Source organism: Mytilus galloprovincialis, chromosome 6 (genome assembly GCF_965363235.1).
Source record: "Mytilus galloprovincialis chromosome 6, xbMytGall1.hap1.1, whole genome shotgun sequence".
NCBI classification, from domain to species: domain Eukaryota; kingdom Metazoa; phylum Mollusca; class Bivalvia; order Mytilida; family Mytilidae; genus Mytilus; species Mytilus galloprovincialis.
Genome location: NC_134843.1, coordinates 98,313,001 through 98,332,154, shown reverse-complemented (window position 1 = coordinate 98,332,154; position 19,154 = coordinate 98,313,001). Strand labels below are relative to the sequence as shown.

Here is a 19,154-nt window from a genome sequence, read left to right as displayed (position 1 = left end):
GTTGGTGATATTATAAGACTGTCAACAATTAAATTTACCATACATGACATCACAAACAAAAGTAATAAGACAGTATCTTCTTATGATCCTGATATTTAACCACAATGTGACAGAACTATTTATCTAATTATATTTGTAGTTGTATTACATGATAAAAAACAATATAGTTGAACCATTGATCTATATAATATTAGTCCCTGTAAATCTTTTTTGGGGTGTTTAAATGGCAGTAATTTATATCATTGGGAAGATTATTAATTTTATAAAAATCAGATCAATCAATCAATCAGATTTAGATTGTTCAAAACAACACAACAATAGATGATTTTTGACATTTGTCATTGCCAAACATTTCAGTAAGATTTAATGATGTGTTTAATTATTATACTATTAACTGTGATAAAATAATTTATAGGTTTATCAAACAATATTCAGACATATTTTAAGTAAACAAAGTGTTTTTGTCAGTTTTGCTTGCCATTAGAAATGTATTACAATGTATTTCTTTATCAATAATATTATTTTACAAAATTTAGTTTTTGAATTACAATGTATTCTTTTTATACATGAAAGTTGGAATTAGCACCTTATTTTTGCATTTTAATCATAAGCTTTTATGTTCAGCTTTTTTTAATATTCCCTTGTGTTGTCTCTGATGTATATAGAAAATTAACAAGGCTTACAAAAACACAGACAGAGAACTAGCTCAAAAGAGAAACCAAAATGACCTGATATAGGAATATTTGTTTTTTACATAATTGTTCACTCAACATAGAAGCAGCGTAACAGTAGACTTTATTTGTATACTGTACAAAATAAAGTTAAGTTTTATAAGTTTGCCTGAATTAAGTACAAATGCTTGGCTGATTGCAGAATAAAATGATCTCCCAATACACATATATACTTCCTTAAAATTGAGAATGGAAATGGGGAATGTGTCAAAGAGACAACAACCCGACCAAATAAAAAACAACAGCAGAGGGTCACCAACAGGTCTTCAATGTAGCGAGAAATTCCCGCACCCGGAGGCGTCCTTCAGCTGGCCCCTAAACAAATATATACTAGTCCAGTGATAATGAACGCCATACTAATTTCCAAATTGTACACAAGAAACTAAAATTAAAATAATACAAGACTAACAAAGGCCAGAGGCTCCTGACTTGGGACAGGCGCAAAAATGCGGCGGGGTTAAACATGTTTGTGAGATCTCAACCCTCCCCCTATACCTCTAACCAATGTAGTAAAGTAAACGCATAACAATACGCACATTAAAATTCAGTTCAAGAGAAATCCGAGTCTGATGTCAGAAGATGTAACCAAAGAAAATAAACAAAATGACAAAAATACATAAATAACAACAGACTACTAGCAGTTAACTGACATGCCAGCTCCAGACTTCAATTAAACTGACTGAAAGATTATGATTTCATCATATGAACATCAGGCACAATCCTTCCCGTTAGGGGTTTAGTATCATACCATCATAACATATATGAGAAGAACATAACCCGTGTCATGCCAACAACTGTTTTTAGAATAAATGTGTTTAGTTCCGATGCAAAGACCTTATCAGTGACTCAATATTAACGCCAAAATATGCAATCTTTAATGACTTGACAACAGTATCGTAATTATATCCCTTCTTAATAAGTCTATTCAAAGGTTTTGTAAGTTTCTGAGGTGAATACTGACACCTTTGTGCTTTATAAAGAATATTACCATAAAAAATTGGATGTGAAATACCTGAACGTATTAGAAGTCTGCATGTTGAGCTATATTTACGAATGATGTCTTTATACCGATGATAAAATTTAGTAAATGTTTTGACTAGTTTGTGATATCGAAAACCCTGGTGTAATAATTTTTCAGTAATACATAAATTTCTCTCGTTAAAATCTAAAACATTGTTACATACACGAGCGAATCGTACAAGTTGAGATATATAAACACCGTAGGATGGTGACAAGGGAACGTCACCATCTAAAAACGGATAATTAACGATAGGAAATGAAAAATCATCCCTTTTATCATAAATTTTAGTATTCAGCTTTCCATTAGTGATATAGATATCAAGATCGAGAAAAGGGCAGTGGTCATTGTTAGTATTAGCTTTATTTAAAGTAAGTTCAACAGGATAAATTTCATTAATATACATACTGAAGTCGTCATTATTGAGAGCCAAAATATCATCCAAATATCTAAAAGTATTATTAAATTTGTTTATCAGATGTTGTTTCGATGGGTCTTTGCTTATTTTTGTCATAAATTGTAACTCATAACAATACAAAACCTATTTATTTTACATCAAAATTTCACATACTAATGCATTAAAGAAATAATCAGTCATGCAAAGTTGGGCTTCAGTATTCACAGTCTTTTTTTATATTTTGATATAATATGGTCTCATAATATGATTTTTAATTTTAGTTTCTTGTGTATAATTCGGAGTTTAGTATGACGTCCATTATCACTGTACTAGTATACATTTTTTTAGGGACCAGCTGAAGGACACCTAAGGGTATGGGGATTCTCGCTACATTAAAGACCCATTGGTGGCCTTCGGCTGTTGTCTGCTCTATTGTTGGGTTGTTGTCGCTTTGACACATTCACCATTTCCTTTCTCAATTTTATCTGCATAAAAGCTTACCTAAATTCAACCTAGGCTGCAGCCTTGTCAGGATAATGTAATATTGTGTGAAAAGAATCTGTAGAATATCAAATAAAAAACAGAGTCTTTCTCAGGCCACTGTCTTAATTAATTATAAGTTTGTAAACACTAATTAATTTAAGTTTAAACAATCTAAACTGCAAAATTATTTCAATTTTGTGGAGTCAACATTCTGTTTATTTCATTGTAAGTTTAATATATTATACAAACTGTTACAAACATAGCAATGATATCATCAATGTTATCACAAACTTTACTTGTATATTATTCAATCTTATAAATCAGTACAATACTTATTCATTGTTCAAAATTTAACAGATTAAATAATGATAAAATATTACAAACTTTGACTTTCAGTTTTACACTTCAAATCAAAACATTTCAATAACTTTACAAAAAAACAGCCTAAGGGGAGATAATCAAGTAATATGATTACATCTTTAAAACTCAATTATTGTCGTTTTACATATTTTCTTGTTATAAAAGGTGTTAAGAGCTACAAACACATTAAGTTGGGGGATAGTACATATTTCTCCAAATTTTTAGTGTTATGCCGAAGGGTAGATAACTGAATCATGAAATCAGAAAATCTTTCAATTATTCCAGGTTTTTGTTCCCTAAATGATGATGTCTAGCTCTTGATGACTGACGTTTATTTCTATTTATTTTATAATGTAAACATGAACATAAAATGTCCATATATGGATACTTTTTATTCTTTATTGTGTGAATAAACGGAAATTTCATGGTAAATTTAAATATTTAGTATGACAGAAATTTTATTTTAGATAACATAAAGTTATTGAGTGGTGTCATGTGATCAGTTCAAACTGGGATGTACTGCGCTGTAAAACTTCTAAAAAGAGAAATCCCATTAGACAGTCCTGAACCAGCAACTCTATTAAGGACAGGGGTGATGGAAGAAGTGTTTACCCTTCCAGAGGACCTGATTTAATCAATGATTATTTTATGGCCTTCATGTTTATACTCAATATTAAGTTTTCACAATAAGTGTTTCATTGATAAATAGACTGTTTGTCTATCCTCCTTTTGCCACGGTTTTGTCTATTATATAATATTTCAATAACTTTTAGTTTTTCAATTTCCAATCTTGGTATATTTTTATTAACATTACAGTCTACTCAGATAACTCTACCTATATGACAATTGTACATGAGTCTAAATAACACGGAATATTTGATAATAATCCTCTGAAAATCCTCACACCCACCACAACTACAGCCCAACCCCAAGTGAAGGCTATAAATATTGATAGCCTGTCAATACTATATATGTAGCTCATTAACAACAAGTTTTCAATACACATCTATATAAACCCTGTCAATACCACAAACGTAAGTCGTAAATATTGTCAATACTATATAGGTATCCTATAAACATTAAGTTGTCAATAAATAAACACACCACTACATCTCTGGGAAATACATTTATATGGTATTGTTAAGGGAATAATGTCATAAAATCTCCATCTTCTCCTTAAATTATAACAAATATGTCAATAAAATCATTGTATTATGTATTCTATAGGGACATACATGTAGTCAATTGTACCTTTAAATGGAGACAAAATTACTGGTGAAAAAAATCCAAAAATGACAAAGGATTGAATAACAGTTGAACTGAGTTTAAACCTATATTGTGAAGGAATTTAGAACACAGTATTGATACTTAATAGGGTTTATAAGAAAAGTAGTGTAAGCTTTCGATGAATAGAAAGACCTCTCAAAATTTAATGAAAATTGGGAAGTAGATTTTTGCTATATAAGACCCTAAAATCACTTTGATCAGAAAGTCAATTAAAGGAGTAGGTCCATTTTACCGCATGGTAATTTGACCCCGGGTTCACTTTTTAGGGGGTTCAAAATACCATATGACACCTGTAAGTGCAGATTTTGGCCTCAAAATTTCAGGTTCATCTGACAAAAGATTTCAGACATTTTTTATAAACACTTAAGTGTCTATTTAATTGATTCAATTAGTTTATATGAAAGATTTTTACTGATTTAGTCATTAAAAACGATCTGATTCAAGCTTAGATATAAAAAATCTATCAAATATGCCAAAAAACGTCACTTTTCAGATGATTTTTGTCAAAATTGGAAGTGGCCGCATCAGTGTTCATCCTCAACCTTTATATATGTTATGTATTATCATCAAATACAAATTACATTTAAATATTATGAATGAACACGAATGCGGCCACCTTCTTTTAAGATGGAAACCGTCTAAAATTTAACTAAAATGCTAAAATTATGAAGATTTCAGTAATTTAGCATAACTTAATGATGCTAGTACCCAATATATGTGCATTGCATTGTCAAAAACAGCCCATATTTATGTAGCAGAAGAATTCTACTTTCCAATAAACAGTTTAAAGATTATATTTTCACAATTTTGTAAAACTGCTATATTTTGGGGCCAAAAAGGGGTCTTACTGAACCTACTCCTTTGCATGACAGTATTGCATCAGAGAGCCAGTTTGGAACAATTTTGTCAATGTAAGCTAAAAGGCATCCCTTAATGAATTATTAACTTGCAAGTGAATCATTTGACTTATTACATTGGTTGCAATGAATTACATTGATTTCCAAGTTAAATAAAAAACAATTATTTCAAGTTCGAGCAATCTAAACTTCAAAGTATCATCAAACAGGAATTATATGCCTCGGACAGAACCTACTAGTGCTTGTACATTACAACTGATCACTGTAACTGATCAAATATGAAGACATTGAGTTCAGTTGTTGCTTAGAAAAAGAGTGCTGAAATATTGGTTGTTGGACAAAAAGACAGATGAAAAAGGTTAAACAGAAAATAAGTTCTATGGGAATATCAATTTTTATTCCGATTAGAATTAAGATTTATTTATTAGGAAGTCAAACCATAATCCTATTTATAAGGCAAACTTTATACTTATTACAAATTACATTTAATCTACATTGAAAATTCTCTTATTATTAAACAACATTTAAATCCTGTGAAGAAAACCTTTACAATTTTATGCCCTAGTTGAATATTTTGATTATCAATACAGATTTGTTAAATAGAATTGCTATCCTTATAAAGGTTGTTAAAATAACAAGTTTTTAAAAAGCCAGGACAATTAAACAGATTACAATTTATGATTATAAAAATAAATCTTTTGAACTCTTTCAAATAAATATATGGTTAGAAATTAATAAACATTTATTTACCAGTTAAATTTTCCTTTTATGGGGGGTGAATAAAGAAGAACTTACAGAGTTTTCATTTTTTATACACAACTTGATATAAGGTGTTTCGTTTCTTCTATCAGATTCTTTTGCTATAATAGAATATGCTTGTGTTTTTTTAAACTATATTGGCTAGAGGTAATGGGGAGGGTTTGAGATCTCACAAAACATGTTTAACCCCCCTGCTTTTTTTTGCACCTGTCCCATGTCAGGAGCCTCTGGCCTTTGTTAGCCTTGTATGTTTTTTAATTTTATGCTTACATACCATTGTGATATTTGTTCACATCTATGAATAAAGTCACATGCATTTCTTGATAAATTAGTGTAAACAATATTCTATTTTATAAATGTACAAATTGCTGAAAAATATTTTTTCTTAGAATTTAAGTTATTATTAATGAAAAGTATAAGACTTGTATTGGATTACTTTCCTTGTATGTTTTTTTTATTTCGTGACGAAACTAAACTATTCAGTAATAACATTTTAACAGTGCATTTAAAATTCCATTTAAAATTGAAATAAGGGTTTTATAATACAAACAAAATCACTGAATCATTTATTTCTACATCACAACAAATATTTGAATAAAAATTCAGGTCAAACTTTCTCAGACTTTTGCTTCGGTTATTTAGTTACATGATATATAGTCTGAAATATTAGATGCCTCCTTTAAACTCTGTTAAATATACAAAAATGATCACTTAAGATAGCAGTGCTCTATCGTCTGTGAAATATATATGTTAAACACCCAAAAGTGAAAAAAGATAAAGTCGGTTGTAAGTTTTGCTATTTTCTATGTGCCATTACAAAAAATACAAATATAATATCTGGGTTGTTGACAGTGGTCATTGGTCAGTAGCAAACTATTAAAAATAAATCTCTGTGTACTAAAGTGAGGGAGGATAAAAAAAACCATATATACCTTCTTATCAACTTATGAGATGTTTCACAAGGTAGAAATATTTTATAAAGATACAACTTGCAGCAGAATACTGAAGATTGACTTTATGTAGTCAGTAGCTTACAAAACAAAAAATCTAACATCCATTTCATTTAAACTAATATATACACCCTAAATAACTAAAAAATATGCACCATTTACTAAAGCATCATTTCCTTACCTGCATAGAATTTAACGAGATAAGACAGATCTTCACAAGCACCAAACTCCTGTATTTTACTTATATCTGTATATCCTATTCTCTGTAAATATTCATTCTGTATGGCTAGAGGACAATCAAACGGTTCTAGTCTCTTAATAATGTCCCCGTTCAACTGAACGTGGAGAGAATTCGGTGGTCGGCCACATCGTGTACATATCTTCTGGGACTGGGTGGATAATGTCAATTTGAAAAGCTGTGAGTTATCAGCATCAGAAAAGAATACTCGAATATATCCATTACTGGTATCTTTATCTAGATAAGGTCGGTCAATGTCATCAGCATTAATTCCCATGGTCAGCGTTCCATCAGAAAAACTTTTATCTCTTTTATTTGCTTCCACATACAAATCTGCTAATGAATCGGACAAGTCCCAAGTATCCTCTTCATTCTTGTTTCTCAGTCCCTTCCCATGATGCAACCCACCACGGAGATAAGTGTCTACAGTCCACCATGCATCTGCTCCATTGAAGTCTCCATGATATAAAGGGTCATCTGTTCTTGTTGTTGCATGTGATTGCGCTGATATTTGACTAGGGGCACAGCTGTCAAAACTTACACGGCTACTGCTACTGTCTTCAGTGCCTCCCTCTGGTGGAGGATTGATAGTCCTACAAATAAAATAATGATAGTTATAATTCTGTTTAGATTATCATCTTGACACAAAATAATATATTCTTAACTGTAACCTCTCTATTTATTTCTGAAGGTTTGTTTCATTACCTTAAACATGTTAAAGTCAGCGTCATTTTCAATATCTTCAATATAGAGTACAATAAAAAAAAGTCATGGTGTATTCATTTTCATAAACCTGTGGTTAAAGTCTATTTTTGTAAAACTAAATACATGCTAATACATATGCAGTTTACATGCATATAAAACCATTGAATAAATATCAAGAGAATTATGTTACCTCATTTGAACTGTTAAGCTGTTTAAACAACACTAAGTTACCAATACAGAAAACCAATTAACGATAAGGACAAAGGGTAACAAGTAATGCCAAAAGCCAAATACCACAGCTTTAGAGTGTTACTAATAGTTACTAACTAATTTTTTAGTTCATTCTTGTGTTGTGCTGTAAAACCACTGTCCAAGGTAAGGGATATGGTTGGGCACCCGAAAAACATATGTATCCCTATCCTGTTATGTTGGGACCTTTTTTTATCTTACAATGCTATAGCTGTGGGGAGGAAATCAAGTACAATGTATGACCAACAAAAATTATTACAGATATTGCAATGAAATTACTATAGCAAATATCAAATTAAAAATAATCCATTCTTTTAAAAGACCAGTTTACCTTATGTATAGAGAAATTTGTGAGTCACTCTATAAAAGATAACTTTTACTATGGAGTCATTTTTGGGTTGCTTCTTGATTTTGTGGTTTGAAGGAATTTTGCAAGAATGCCAATAAGATATTTGTGTATTATAGTGGAATGTGTGGTTTTTTTGTGGTTGATGTTGTCTTTTATTGTTCAGTGTTTTTGGCAAATCCTTTTATCTCCATTTTTAGGTATTATTTTTGAGTTATTTTGATTTATCTTCAATCAAGGAAACTACATGACACTAGTATTTTAACCAACAGTATTGAATGAAAAAGGTATTTCTTGACAAAATTGTTTAAATATAAACAAATAAAAGCTTAATTTAATCTTTCATAGATAAAAAATTTGTAAGGGTTCCGCGGAACCCAGTGTCTCGCCTACTTTTGCTGTTAATCGCAGACTCAACAAAATGAGGAAAAACATCAATAAAAATTTCCCTCTCGATACTGTCTTTTGATTGAAAGAAGCTTCCAAGTTTGGTAAAAAATCCAGGATAGTTTATGAATCTAATAAATGTTGTATAAACTTTAACTGCAGACTGTATGTAATGTTAACTGGAAGAAAAACTAAGTCCATTGATAAGTAAAATATGGAAAAAGTGAATTTTTTTTTTACAAAATTTACTTCTGAATAATATCTTATGATCAGAAACAAGCTTCTGTCTAAGTTTGGTAGAAATCCAGGATAGTTTAAGAACATTATAAAAATTTTAAAAACTTAAACCACAGAGTGAATGTTTTGTTTCTGGCAAAAAAAACTAAGTCCATTTATAAGTAAAATACGGAAAAGTGGAAATTTATTTTTACAAAATTTTCTTCTTGATACTATCTTATGATTATAAACAAGCTTCTGTCCAAGTTTGGTACAAATCAAGGATAGTTTATGAAAGTTATTAAAATTTTAAAAACTTTAACCACAGAGTGAATGTAATGTTTCCTCGCAGAAAAACTAAGTCCATTTATAAGTAAAATACGGAAAAGTGGAAATTTATTTTTACAAAATATTCTTCTTGATACTATCTTATGATCATAAACAAGCTTCTGTCCAAGTTTGGTACAAATCAAGGATAGTTTATGAAAGTTATTAAAATTTTTAAAACTTTAACCACAGAGTGAATGTAATGTTTCCTCGCAGAAAAACAAAGTCCATTTATAAGTAAAATACGGAAAAAATGGAATTTTAATTTTACAAAATTTACTTCTAGATACTTTCTTATGATCATAAACAAGCTTCTGTCCAAGTTTGGTAGAAATTCAGTATAGTTTAAGAAAGTTATTAAAATTTCAAAAACTTTAACCACAGAGTGAATATTTGTGGACGCCGCCGCCGACGTCGACGACGACGCCGACGGAATGTAGGATCGCTTAGTCTCGCTTTTTCGACTAAAGTCGAAGGCTCGACAACAAAACCTTGTAAGAGATTTTTAATTATAACAGAAAAAAATGATACCCATGTTCAAATTCTATCACAATCACCACGCTAGTACTACATGTAGTATATACATTCAGACTTCCTTATAACTCTATTAACTAATTATTTATTTCTTAAAGTTTAAAATTGCATTAGCTCAAAGCTATATAAATATAATTTTTACACAAAGTTTTCCCACGTTCTTTACTCAACATGACAATTAAATAACAACGTGCTGTTGTATTGTGAGGGGAGAAGGTGATACCTCGTAACATCCTAAAATGACGTATCGGTAATAGGACACTAATACATTACTATAGAATTATTACACGTAATTATACACATCTACCCCACATTTACAAGGTTGAAATTGTTATGGTACTCTAATATCCAAAAACATACTTTTAATGTGAAAAAGCAGTTTAAGTGAATTTTAAATTAAACATTTTTGTGTCGCACAGGGATGCTCTCCACTTGCACTATCATTTTCTATGTTCAGTAGATGATGCAATTGGAGTCAAACTCTCATTTGGCTCATAAAATTAGAAAAATCATTTAATAGGGAACACATGTACTAAGTTTCAAGTTGATTGGACATCAACTTCATCAAAAACTACTTTGACCAAAAAATTTAACGCGAAGTGGGAAAGACAGACGGATGGACAGACCGACAAACGAACACAAAGGATGACAAACAGACAGACAGACACACAGACTGACAAACAAAAAAACGGACACACAGACTGACAAACCTTATGTCCCCAGGTGTGTAGTTTACTGATCTCTGAATAAGATAAACTGTGATCTTATTGGGGTCAAACTTGATTAAGTTTCAATAGTTGAAATTCTTGAAATAGATTAAATATACTACAATTGAACCACTGAATAAGAATACATGTAATTGACTAATATTGACAAGATACATGCTGCTTTCCTATTGTTACAATAGTCCTTATTCACAGCTGGATAGTATGGTCAGATTTAAAGTACAAATTTGACCTGTTCACAACAACACTTTAAGAAAAGTAATGTGATTCAATTACATTTGTTAGCTCTTAATATTTTGGACTGTTCATAATAAATGGTTTCGCTCATTTCAAGTTGCTTAACATATTACCCGAGGTGTTTTCAGATAAAAAGGGAATCTTTGACTTTACAGAAAAGAAATGAGCGACTTCCTTCTATATTTTTATCATGAGTCATATAATTATCTTCATCCTAACTATACCTAGCAATCATGAAATGAAGAGCAAGTTTTTAAGAAATCTGAACACTGTGGTACATCAGTATCCATGGAATTGTGTCCAGCACAAGATGCAGACTAGCAAACTAGCAAGACTCTTTTTATATTGCTTGGGCTTAATTAAGGCTTTCAAATGAAAGATTACTTGACATACAAATCTTTTAATTTGATAACTAAATTTGTTTTACTACTTTAACACCAAGAAATGTGGATTTGTAAAAAATGTGACATGCTAAGCCAAGCATCAAGTCCAGTGTATGTCCTGTGGGTATTATAAACAATTATGTAATTTAACTTAGGTTTTAGTTGATAACACTTGTAAACAAAATTCCTACTAGTGTGGCATTTCTATAAATCTTTCAACTGCTTAATTGTATAATAGAAATTTAAAATAATATATTTCATCCTGCAAAACAGTAGACTTTGCTAGAACATATTCAATCAAGAAAAATAACAGGTATAAGAAGAAACCCTGGTACTTCATTAAAGCTATCTATAATCAGAACTGACAATTCCTCATTTGCTTAAGTGACATTTTGGTTGGGTGTTATATTTATGGTCCACAAAGCTATATGGTCTATATATCAAGACTAAGGATGTCCCCAAAATGGAAGTAGTCAAAAAAAGAAAACTATGCTGTTTATCAGTTTCTTGTATGGAAAAAGCATGATATGGTAATTAAATCATTAATATTTAGGAATTTTCAATACAAAAAAGAGATAATGGTGTACACAGATGTGAATAGTGACCTAAAGTTATACATAAATAATAATAAAAAAAAATGAGTTTCATTTGCTTATTTTCAATTTTCAATATCAACATCAACATAAAAAAGCAGGGTTTTTATCAACAATTTACTTCTTGCTGGAGTCTTCAAAAATAAACTTGAAGCATAACAGCAAGATTATTATGGTGCTTTTGAATAATTAAATTTACAACAGTATTTCAATATTTTCTTTACTGGAATAACTTTATTTTGTAAATATTTTATGCAAATATATAGATTTTTTATGTTTATTTTGTAAATATTTAGTGCTACATTTTAAAAGAGTTTATTTTCAAATTCCATTAAATCAAGTGTTATAATACATTGTTATATTTTACAAATTTACTTTAACTCCAAAGCCCTCTTCTAATTTGTTTACCTTATAACTTCATTTACATACAATTAAACTTTGTAAACAATCCACCTACCTTGGAAATGGTAATATAATTTTATTATATTCTGGAACATACATTTTCAACATTTTCACTCAAAATATCACAAAATATAATAAACTCTCCTGACAAACTCAAACAGGTGTCTTTCTTATCGTGAAATACTACTCCATCCTTGAACAGTTAGAAAATCTCATGTTTAGAACTAAATTTATAATTCAAGAAGCTGTTTACATCTTTTAAGGTTCAACCTTTCACCGCTACAACCACGTTATTAAGTCTACTTTAACCGAACATCTCTTAATACAGAAATATGACACTTTCTTTAGGAGACATTTTTATATCGACAAACTAAGATCAATTAGACCTTCAATTAAATATGGTACAATGTGAATTAGACAATGAACAAACTAGTGGTAGATTTAAATTCACAGTCATTCCGATGTCGTTACACCTGAGTGACCATTCAAAACCAGCTATTTTTGTTATTACATTCCCCCTTTTGATCTAAACAACCCCAAACATTTGTACCTGGATAAAAATCTTAAACTTTCACATCTCAGCTCCATTGCTTCGTCCAATCTTGATAAGGTATAAAAAAATATGTTGTAACGCTATCTACAAGTTGATCATAGATGGTGGGATTTTATTTCTTTGTGTCCAATGACCTATTACATGTAATATGGTTATCAATCAATCTAACATTTTTTGGACATCAGGGCAATAAACATGTAGTACAAAGTGATAAAGATCATAATTATAATTATCAGATAATTTCATCAAAGATTGTTTCCTTTTCACCTTATAACATCTTAGTTATTTTTGGTTTCATTGCTTTATTTACTTGTTTATCTTTAGCCAAATATGTCTATCTTATATTTAGCTAAAATATTTCTATAGATTAAAATGTTAAAAGAGGCATGGTTCAAACAAATAATTCAAACACCTAATAAACTAACTTTTTTTATCAAGATGCAAGTATGTAGTTTTTTTATTTTCTACAAATTTTCAATCTTGAAAAATTAGTATAAATGTGTGCCATAAAAACCCTTTTATACTGCAACTTGAGAGCATGGAATTCATTACAAAATTGCTTGTCTCCAGCAGTACTCAAACCTGGGACCTTTGTGTTACAAGGCATTCACATTTTATAACTATTGTCAATAAATTGTGTAAAACATAAAATAATTTAGAAACAATTCATGGAACAACATGTAGAAAATTTGTGTCATTATACAAATAACAACATCATTATCCTATTATAAAGATATCCTATAACCTGATTGGAGAATGATGGGACTTTCTGTTTAAAATGTAATCAAGAAGTCATTTACCTCCCCTGTTTGTCATTACGGTAACACTGTGACCCCTGAACTGAGGTGTACCATCATTCACATACAAAATCCATCACAAATACCCATACAAAAATACAAATCAATTATAAAATTGCACAGTATCTGAATTCAAGTCAATTCTACCATGTCGGAATGATTTTCAATGGATTACTGAATTTGATAAATTTCTCTTCAACATGTCAAGTGCTTTATACTTACTTACATAATCAAACTGCAATGTGTTATGGAAAAATCAATGGATGGTGACCTTGCAAACAGATTACAGACTAGCTTTTCTCAGTACATGTATTACCATTGAAATATTGTAAAATTCAAAAGTTTTCACTAAGTCTGAAGCAATGACCTCCAAACTGAAAGAATCTCATTTAACCTGACATGTGATTTTCACAGGGTGTTTTAATGTCTTTTTTTTTTAAATATCATTTTATTGTGATTTTGGTTCCTCTTTAAGGATGTTTTTTGTTGATTTTTAAAGGAGTCTATTTTTTTTTTAATTCATGATATTTGTGGGTTTTTTTTCAAATCAATAGTTATTTCAGTTTGCATATTATTTCTTCAAATTTATATATATTTCTGGTCATGTCTCTTTGTGTTGTAACCACAGAGAGCATGATTTTTATTACAGTGTTTTCTCTTGGACTCGAAATCTGGGATCTCTGTGTTTCAAGTCAACCTCACACCCACTGAGCTAAAGAAGTACTTTACTAGCTCAACCATGCATTGGTGGCTAAGAACCTACTATTCAAGGGAAGCAATTCTGTAATAGTGTTTTATAACTGAAGAAAATGTCACTGGATTTATCTTTCATTATTTTCTTATTCTAATGGTGACAATGGATTCTAGCATATATGATGACTTTATTTGTGTTTCTGACACTATGAAATTGTTTTTCTTATTTAGGTCCGTCCTGTCATTGGCTTCTTGCTATCAGGGATGAAAATTTTGCTTTTACCTTTTTGTGCTATAACTTACAGTTCATTAATTGTTTTTATTGAGTATACATAAATTGATATCTTGGAGACTTTATGCAGAAAAAAATACAAATTTTAACTTTTTCAGGGTTCATTACAAAAAAAGGATAAATTCTATTGTATTAAAACTATATCCTAGCATAACCTTGGTTAATAAAACTGTGTCAGACTTTTTATTATTTACCAATGAAGAAAGTAAATAAAGTAGAAAATGCTGGAAACATATCTTTGCCCTATTTCTTTGAATTCTCACTTAGTTTTAATGCAACATTTCGACAATGCCCTAACAACACCTTTTGTTATATGACGTCAGAGAATTAAAATAGAGGATTCATTTCACATGTGCAACTATTATGCATTTTCTCACACTGTGTAAAGATCCACCCAAAAACAAATACTTTAAATCATACAAAGAAAAGAATTCTTTTACTTGCTTGAATTATTCTGTTTGATTTGCACTTTTAATAGATGTCATTGAAATTATTCCTAGGTACTAGTATACCATATAATTATATTTTAATTTATTAAATGGCCCTAAAATGAATAACAAGAACAAAAAATAAAATTTAAATTTCAACAAGATGAATAAATAAATTAAAAATCTTTGAATTTAAAAAGTTAACAGTTACTTCAATAATGTTCACATTAAATTGAATCAGTTTTCCCACGACACTAAATCTTCATAAAATGTTGTTCTGTGAATATATGCAATTAAAGATTTATGTTCCAAACTTTTACAAATTAAAAGGATGAGGATAATCATTTCATGAACTTTCATATTTTCTTTCATTCCTGCTACAACAAAACTTTCACAGCACCACAAAAACATCATGCATCTATCCCAATTATTTCACCCATTTAACTCCGATACCTCTAGAACAACAAAACTCACTCCGACTTGAATCAGAAAGTCATGAAAAGTTAAAAAGGCAGTATATTGGTTAGGTAAAGTAAGAATGTTCTAAAATTCATGGATTTGATAAAAAGAAAATTGACTTGGCATGGTAGAATTGATTTCATATCATTTTTAGACCTGTATTTAAACTTTGGTGTCATTTCTAATGATTTATGAAAAACTATAAACAGGGCAGGGTGAATAAAAAAACTTTCACAAATATAGACCAATAATGCATTTTTGAAACTTTCTTGTACTAATGTTATAACTGATAATAATTTTTAAAATAAGAAAATGTGGTAATCTATGATTGCCAACGACACAACTCTCTAGCTAACAAAGACCAAATGACATAGACATTTCATTTCATGTTGTCATTTTGTAGAAATGAGTTGCAATAGGAACTGAAGTTGCAGATTTCTTAGACATTTTTTACAGGTAGACTTTTCACCTGACCAATAGTTAATTAGATTCTTACCTTAATTAAGAAATTAGATCCTAATTGAAAGGTAACCTTCCGTTCTGAAGATAACCAACGATATCAAACGGACCAAAAACAAACAATTTGTTTATCTACACAATCCAATACAACTTACTAACTCCCGGTGAACAGAATATGTCATAAACAGAATACTACAGAACAATGCAATCTCTTGATAAAGTTCCTATAACATCTTTTTGATCCTGTCTTTGACTGTTTACTTTATATAACTATCTTGGCCCATTTAAGTGGATGTAGTATTTGAATTGTACCAGAAGTGACAGCTCAGTGGTGCCTTGATAAAGTGATGCTTGCTCTGTAGAAGTCAGTTAAGCTAAGGCATTTTTTTAAAGGGTGTTGGGTGTCCAGTGGTTCTTAGTGGGGAAAATTTTGTTTTTGGAGGTGATAAACAGAAAACCGAAGAAAAAAATATTAATGAGATTATATCACATGAAATGTTCAGTAGTTTCAAATTTTAAAATTTCTTTAAAAAAAATTGCCAATCATTTAAAAACAAGCTCCTATACTCCTACCCTGCCCCCACAAGTTTTATCATATCTCATGCATCAACTATTGTGTTTTCCATACTCTAAAATGACACCAATTAATAGAAAGCATCACCTGCATTCTACTAAATGGCATAAGAAAGCATGACTTTGTCAAACTTTATGAAGATAATTGTCACATTCAATACAGCAAACGGTCAGATTTGACCATTTATAAAGATTATAGAAAATCTGGTTTCATTTCACCTGCCATCTGTCATAACACATTAAAACTGTCCATTTCATCCAAATAATTACAGGTCAAATGGTCATTTTCTTTTATGATTATAATTAATTCCTATATAGAAGGAGTAAAAACTTCCATGCATACAGGTACAAAAATGTACATATTGTGAAATGGCCATTTACTGATTGTTAAAAATAAATAAAATTGTGTTGTTCCAATTTATCGGGTGGACCATAAGCCACATCCATTTCAACACATTATAACACAGGGCACAAACTATATCATTCTCATAACCTTCTGGACACTTGCTTAAGATATACAGCCTTTAAACAGAGGGATAGGTGAGATTTTAAAAAAAATAATCCAGTCATATTTTCTTATGCCTTACCCCAAGTCAGAAACCTTTTTTAAAAAGTAGTTGTTTGTTGTATGTCATATCTTAATGTTTTCAGTAGTTTGGAAAATTAGGTGTTGATGTTTGATGTTTGATAGTTTATGTTTAATTTATTCACAACTTTGATATATCAATTCCTTACTCAAAGAGCGTCTAAGTATTCTACATGGAACATCAATTATTTTGATTTTTTTTAAAGGACTTGGTCTGAAAAGGAACCATCAATTATATAACCTGGCAATGCCTTCACTCATGCTATTGAGATATATTGCATTCCTTAACTATGACCCCACATCTTGGTTTAAATAAAAAGAAGAGCATACCAAACTCTCAAGGTAATAGTTTCTATAGAATATATAAATTTGTAGACAAGTGCAAAATTTAAACACCTGTTTTACAAAGTAAATAAAGTAAAGCATTCTTATCATTTTTATTGCATAACAAAGACTGGTCTTTAAATTTATGGGTTTATAATGGATCTTACATAATGAAAATTTCAGAGACAGTTCACCCACATAAGGATATGACTCAAAAGTACATGTAACTACCCGTGGTTACATTGTGTTAAACACCACCCCATTACTCATATAATGCAGATTTATCTTCTTCCTATTTCTATACGTAACTGTACACACAAGTTTATCTTTGCATCTTCTTATTTTGTTAAAAGGTTTTAAGCATAAGTAAATTACAGAACAGCCTGCAGCTTTTTCCTTATTGGGTTGGTAGATCATTTTGAATATCATCCTCACTATCAAATTAAATGCTTTGCTTAAAATTTAGGAAATTTTACCACATATAAAGAGTGTCACCAGGTGCAGCATGATATAACTCCAGCATGCCAAAAAAAAAAAAAATTTAAAAAGTCCTTCCAAGTGGTATAATTACCAATGAAGCAAATATACATTTGAGGCTAAAGGAAAAGGATGAAAACAACTATAGATTTCTATAGAACCTTCAAAAATGAGCTAAACCCATTCCATATAGTTAGCTATAATACATTCCAACCTGACAATACTGTAAGTAAAATTGAGAATAGAAATGGGGAATGTGTCAAAGAGACAACAACCCAACCAAAGAGCTGTTAACAGCCAAAGGCCACCAATGGGCCTTTAACACAGAGAGAAAACCCAACATCGAGAGGTAGAAGCTGTTTTCAGTGTTGTGTTTGATACAGTACAGAAGTGGACAAAACAATATGCTGTAGACAAAGAAAACGAGGACATGTATATAAAATACGCCCTTTCAATCTTATAAGTACTGATTAGCTTTTTTTCTTTTCTTTTTCTTTATTTTTGCTGCATGGGAACATTGCGCTACAGTTTTATAATTTAAGTCATCTAGAATGAGTTACCATGAAATGATGAAAAACATTGACTTGAGACAAACAACAACATTAACAATGACACACCAATAAACAGTTTTCACAGTCAATACCTATAAGTCTTTAAACATTTCACCTCCCCCATGATCCCATCATATAAGTATTTCAACACTTGAAATATAATAAAGCTTTCTCCTTTTTTCAAAACTTTTTTTTTATCATAGTTACATGACACTTATAATATGATACTGTCAAGTGAAATGCTTTGAAATATGCAAACATCATTTTTTTTTTAGATTGTATCATCTCATTACACCACAACTCATATAAAGATGCATTAAAACAGAAAAATATGGTCATTTTGAAAATATTTTATATTTAGTGTATAAAGTCAAAAAATAAAATTAATGTGGTGTGTCCTGTCACATATGGGGCAATATGCGCAATTGTTTCTACATAGGCGGTAATGGTAACGTTTTCTTCTGTTGCTCAGCCCATATCATAAACTTGTATATGTATGATGGCTTGATTCGAAGCTGAGACATTTTTACATATGTGGTTAAATTTTCGGGGTACGAAGTGTGATTCATTTTTCCGTAAATTAGCAAACCCCGAATATCCTTTTGCGATGTGGCTCCTCATGGTAAAAAATCCCATTTTTGACACAATAAGTTCTTTAAAAATTTAATACTTTGAACACATTTAATGGCTCCATAGTTTTTACACATTTATTCTGTGTTCCCTTACTTTCTAAATTAACACAAATGGTTCAGCTTAGTCATTTGTTTATCATAGAAAT

The 19,154-nt window shown here is 30.3% G+C and overlaps 1 protein-coding gene across 3 annotated transcripts in view; it reads right to left on the bottom strand.

Annotated features, from left to right (window-relative positions):
- Positions 1–19,154, bottom strand: part of LOC143080891 (PH domain leucine-rich repeat-containing protein phosphatase 2-like) — a 49,105-nt gene that overhangs the window by 16,286 nt on the left and 13,665 nt on the right. The window contains exons 1-2 of one of the 3 annotated variants that reach the window (XM_076257043.1): positions 12,240–12,608; positions 7,024–7,673 (exon numbers count right to left, since the gene is read on the bottom strand). In XM_076257043.1, coding sequence (XP_076113158.1) covers positions 7,024–7,673; positions 12,240–12,292 — 703 coding nt within the window. In that variant the 5' untranslated portion in view covers positions 12,293–12,608. Of the gene's footprint in view, positions 1–7,023; positions 7,674–7,975; positions 7,998–12,239; positions 12,609–19,154 lie in introns of those variants that run through there. The other 2 variants (XM_076257046.1, XM_076257044.1) reach the window with 2 other exon arrangements.